We start from the raw sequence: 5,773 nt of genomic DNA, 5'->3' as shown, positions 1-5,773 counted from the left end.
ATGTCTTCCGTCTATCACAACATGATCGATCTGGTTGGTGGTTTTTCGATCCGGAGACAGCCAGGTAGCTTGATGAATCTTCTTATGCTGGAATCTACTACTACAGATAACCATATCACGGGCCCCGGCGAAGTCGATCAGCCTCAACCCACTTGTTGACGTTTCGTCGTGGAGGCTGAATTTACCGACTATAGTGCCAAGGATACCGTTTTTGGCCACCCTGGCGTTAAAGTCGTCAATCACGATTTGGACATCGTGGTGGGCGCAGCTCTCATAGGCCCGCTCCAAACGCTCATAAAAGGCATCTTTAATCACGTCGTCCTTCTCATGGAGGGCGGAGATGTCAGCCTTTATTTTTACGAGGACATCAACCAGCTGGGAAGCGGCACCTTCCCAATTAAGGGACCGGACATTCCAGGTGCATGCCCTCAATTCGTAGTCCTTATATCGTTTGCCATTGTCGTCATAAAAAGTGGAGTCTCTAATCCGAGGCTGGTTGTTCCTTTTCAATGAGGGTGTTTTTTTTACGTGGCGGGTCCCAAACCCTGCGCACAACCCTATGCAGGGGATACTTCGCCTTTTTACTTTAGCTCGCCTTCAAACGGATATTATTAGGCTACCCAGAGGATACTTGGTCAAAAAACGGAAGTCGTGGGCTGCTTCAGCCATACGTAAAAGAATCGTTTCTGACCGCTCCCAAGTGAATGGCGATCAGAGAACTTTCCTCACTTGCGTGAACTTCTACACATGACTGCATTGTCCTCATCATCATCGACTTAGTGGGTCAAAATATCCGGAAATAATACTAGAAGTCGAGTGGGAAGCATACGTCGACATCTATAGACAATAACAGCAACAAAATGTAATCCAAAAATTGCTAAAACTTTTGTAATTACATTTGATTTATGTAAATAATCGTTGGTGTACGTAGACCTTTATGATATGAATTGAGCGCATTTTAAGCTGTAGAATTATTTTTTTTATTTGTGTAAAAAAATATATTTTGATGTGCTATATTTAATGTTAAATATACAAATCTTGAAATGGATAGAAAAAAACGACAAAATTTATTCATTTTAAAACAAATAAGTATAAAGCTTGTAAGTCCCGTTACATAAATTTTTATGACGTGCGGTTAAAAAGTTAAAATGTGATTTTTCGTGAAATAATCGGTCACAAGCGTCCTTCGTAAGTTGGATTCTGAGCAATTTTTGGTCTAGGAGTCAATTTGTGAGAAACAAACCGTGCACACACCTTTCGTAACCCCAAAAAGTCGGTCAACATTCGATAAATCGATGTTTTCGAGATGTTCAATTCCATTTTAATGAATTTTAATGATGATTTCGGCTAATTTTTGATGAATTCACGTACAGTTTTGATGGAATTTCCGGTGATCAGGGATTTGGTTTGTCCAACATGCTAATCGTCATTTATGTCCTCACGACCACCACCTCTTTGAAAACGTTGTAACCACTCGTACAGTCCACTACGGGATAGGCAATCATCGCCATAAACTTGTTTCATCAACTGAAACGTTTCGTTAAAAGTTTTACTAATTTTAAAACAAAATATCATGTTGGCTCTTTATTCGAAGCTCATTTCGCACCTATAACACAAACATCCTGGTAATTAAAGCGCAATAACTTGACTTCCAATGGACTGGACAACCGATAAAGATAGCAGATTCTAACGCATCAGTCGACATATAGATGGCGCCACAAAAGGGCGCTAGATTCAAAAAGTCCTGTTTACTTTGGAAACGATTTCTGTAACATAATTATGTGACATTTCGTTCCCTCCGTGTCTACGGCCGTTCAACTGTTCCGCTGTTGAAAGCAAAAGTGATGAGTTTTAAATATCGTTTGCGAGATACAAGGAGAAGTTAGAAAACAGCATACATGTATTTAAAACCCTAAATAGGAATGCGCACAGTTATGAACATCGGGTGCAACCGAACATTTTATACTCTTTCAACTTGCTAGAATTAAAGCCAGGAAAATATTTAAGGAGTAAAACGTCAACCAGAAGATCGAAATTTTAGAAATTGTGTATGTACATTTACACCCCTATTCTGTGCACTTGACAAATTCAACATACATATTTCTAATTTGTGAAAATTTGAAATTTATCAAGCATTTCGTATTCTGTGTCTGAAATAAAGAGCTCTTTTCTTTATAAGTTGTTAAGATGTCAAATGCTTTTGACTGTGCTCATTGTTAATTAAATATCTGATTGCGCATCACTTTGTGAAAATGGTAGATATTTTACTCTTGTTATTATTGTTAAACGAAGCTGAAAATTGTGACAATAGGAATAGAGCGCGGCATTTAAAATGTTTACACGACGATAGCAATCCATTTTCTTTGAGCGAGAATACTTTTGTACAAAATTTTCGATTAGCTTGTGAAATTTGCCGTCGCCTAATTGATGAACTAGCTCAACACGATTCAAAACCGTCACTACCTTTAACTGTAAGGGTTCTAGCATTTTTGAACTTCTTTCGACATGGCTCATACCAGAAATATATAGGTAACAACGTCAACTTGCCCATGACTCAGTCGTCCCTTTCGAAAAGTGTGTAGGCTGTAGCAAAATCTTTTATGAATGTGAAGGGAGGAGAAATAAAGTTTCCCAGTTCCACAGAGGAAGAAGCTTTTACAAAAACGGGGCAAGTATTAACAGAACACTAATTTAAGCTAATTTATTTAAAATGTATTACAGATTTTTTAGAAAATTTTAAATAAAAATACCATAGGAGCAATTGTCTTCATGCATATTGCTATCAACATAATTTGAATAGAAATCAGCTGTTTCTATTTACATTATTTTGCTCACCACACGTGTGGGAAAAAACTTTGCGATTTGAAGCTTTTACTTTTATTAAGATTGCCACACAACAGCAAAATATTTCTTGCTTGATAAATATTTGAGTTAATTTGCAATACTGTATTAATTTGTCAAGTGCACAGAAAGAGGTGTTAGTATACTCTATATATGCAACTCATACACTGGCCGACAAATTCGGAATAAGATGTATTAGAAAAACGAAAAATACTTTAAGTAGTATATATGAGTTAGACAGTTATCGATTCGATATTATCCATTAATTATTACCTTTAAGGTACCTCACATACGTTCACCAATCATATGGGCCAAAGTCAGCCGGGTGTACGCAAATCTTGGTAATGATTATAGGAGGGCTAGGTTAAGTTTTCGTTCAAATTTACCCATTCTAGGAACAAACATTAATTGTTATTATCAAAACACGCTCATTTTTGATAGTAACACTTTTTCAAATATTTTAGAAATACAGGGTAAGATAAGATAATATTAATAAATGAGGAATGTACCGCGACCTTATTTCTATTGTGCCTTTTCCTAAATCACAAGAACTCACTTAGCCCCAGCATATCGATAAAGTCCAATTATCTGATACGTGCTAGTGAAGCGATGCGATTCCTATTCGTAAACATGGATCCAAGAGCCTTAATCTTTCGTCTACAGACTGCTGTGCAGTCGAGGAGCAGGTGTTCTGGTGTTTCAGGTTCCCTGTCACCCCTGTCACAGAACCGGCAGTTAGCGCATAAGGAGTAGCCCATTATATAAATGCCTATTCAGCTTGCAGTGCCCGGTGTAAAAGAGAGAGAGTGTCCTCAAATTTTTCTCTGGCTATAATTGCCATATCGTCCGCGTACTAGTGGTAACGGTTCCCATCGTCGGTTAACAGTGCTAAAAGGTCGTCCACGACCAGACTCCATATCAGGGGCGATAGCACACATCCCTATGGGAGCCCCTTGTTGTGCCAACACGAATTCTTGTATCTCCTACTGTAGTTTAAGCAATTCTGGTGCGCAGTACGGCCTCTATCCATCTGCGCACCGGTGCTGCCACATTTCTTTTCTCCAGTGCCCTGGCTACACACCTGTGAGACTTGTTGTCAAAGGCACCTTCGATATCTAAGAATGCGCAAAGCATCACTACCCCTCTCTCCAGTGAGCTCTCTATCTTAAAGGGTAACTGGTACAGAGCAGTATTGGTCGATCTGCCTGGTATGCATGCTGAGTAGCATGCAGGAGTGCACTTTTCAGCGCCTTCGACCTTATTTCATAGTCTACGATCTGCTGCATAGTTTTAAGTAAGAAATAAGTTAGCCTAATTGACCTAAAGGATTTAGCCAATGAATAGTCCTTCCTTCCTCCTTTGAGTATGAAGATCACCTCATCGAGGACTTTCAAAGTCGCATAAGTCAAAGCCTGTTTAGCGTTACTATCGCTGGGTTGAGTAGCAACCTCATCCACGTGAGTCTTATCCGCTTCCTTGCTCCCGGTGGCCGTTGTGGGCTTATATGGTCTCAGAACCACCGTGCTAAATCTATAGTATAGACGAAAGATTGCTGCTCGGACATACTTGTACGACTCGTCGTCTATGTACAAGTTTAGTCTCCTTTCTTTTATATCACCCCTTTTCTTTACATTGCTGCTTACCACGCGCCAGGTCCAGATTCTGATTTTTGACCAGACCTAGGGCAAACTCATATGGCTTGTCTTCGCATCGGGGGAGGAACATCGTCATGTTGTGCATGATCGGTATGTCATTCGCCCTTCTTACACAGAGGACGGGACCCTTCCAGCCTTCCAACTTGGGAGCGAACTCCGTTTTGATTGCTTTTCCCTTATTGTTGTCCGTGGCCGTCATCATAGGTTGTTGCCTTGTTGGGTTGATTATGTTTGTTTTTGATTTTATGTTGTTGTCTATCTTGTCCTTACGACCCTCGACTCAGCGCGGTGAGCTGTCGGGAGTACTTTTCTTTAGGAGAACTAAATCTCGCTATGTCAGAGCCCCATGACGCGGTCACGCCCCAGTTACTTTCTAATCCGGCCGGTGTTGGGAAGGCTCCGTTCTAAGACAGCCAAATTAACTACCTGGCTGCAAATGATCTAATGGGCAAGGGAGTCGCATAACATTAGGAGGTAGTAGCTATCGGCCGCAGCACGCATGCAGCGAGATACCAAGCAGCACCGCTCGTAACGGTTGGGGGACGGTGCCCATTATTCGGGGGGGTGCCAAGAAATACAGGGTAAGAGACTTATTGGTCTGTAGTTAAACGGCTTGTGTTAAGTCTTTACCAGGTTTATCTATCATGATGATCTACGACTTCTTTTTCGAAATCCGAAACCAAGGATTGCATTAAAGAGCAAGGAGAGCACATTTATGGCAATATTTTCTAACTCAATTATCATTTTTGGAGTAATGTTGTCGTGTCCTGACGCCTTTTCGGATTTAGCTCTTTTATGATTCTAGTTACTTCAGAAGTAGAAGTCTTAATAGAAACAAGCGACTCGTTACAGAGTTGGTTAGTGTTTTTCCTGCACTCACCTTTTAGGTCACCACAAATTTCACATATTCCTAAATTTGGAAGTAAGTCACAAAATGAAGCACTGTATTTGTTTGTGCACGAGCGTTCCAATAGTACTTTATTAATTTTAAATTCACAGTTGTTTAATAATAATTATGGGGATGGTATATACCCTAATAGGGTTTTATTAAATAATTTAGAATTCACAAATAATGATGCTGTTAGGATTTCGGGGACGGCATATACACAATAGCGTTTAAAGAAAAGGAAAACGGAAAATTCCCGAAATTTGAAATGTATATAAAGTGATGATCTCTGCGGTGTGAGAGATGCGCGAAAATGTACCGATCGTTGGTGATGTCGATAACCAACTGAACTGCATCTCCTCGTCAGTTCCCTTTTTCGCTTTGGTATGGG

General features: G+C 40.1%; 1 protein-coding gene across 1 annotated transcript in view; it reads right to left on the bottom strand.

Moving 5' to 3' along the window:
* The window catches only part of LOC108976450 (glutamate receptor ionotropic, kainate 1-like), a gene marked incomplete at its 3' end in the record, with an annotated part of 9,186 nt that extends 4,491 nt beyond the window's left edge, over positions 1-4,695 (bottom strand). Inside the window, exons 1-2 of the mRNA XM_018945565.1 lie at positions 4,460-4,695; positions 4,218-4,371 (exon numbers count right to left, since the gene is read on the bottom strand). Coding sequence (XP_018801110.1) covers positions 4,218-4,371; positions 4,460-4,695 — 390 coding nt within the window. The remainder of the gene's footprint in view (positions 1-4,217; positions 4,372-4,459) is intronic.
* Between the last annotated feature and the right edge of the window lie 1,078 nt (positions 4,696-5,773).

The sequence above is a fragment of the Bactrocera latifrons genome, unplaced genomic scaffold (genome assembly GCF_001853355.1).
Source record: "Bactrocera latifrons isolate USDA-ARS-PBARC rearing strain unplaced genomic scaffold, ASM185335v1 scaffold_769, whole genome shotgun sequence".
In the NCBI taxonomy this organism is placed as follows: domain Eukaryota; kingdom Metazoa; phylum Arthropoda; class Insecta; order Diptera; family Tephritidae; genus Bactrocera; species Bactrocera latifrons.
Note: the sequence above shows the minus strand (reverse complement) of the source record. Positions and strands in the feature narration are given on the sequence as shown.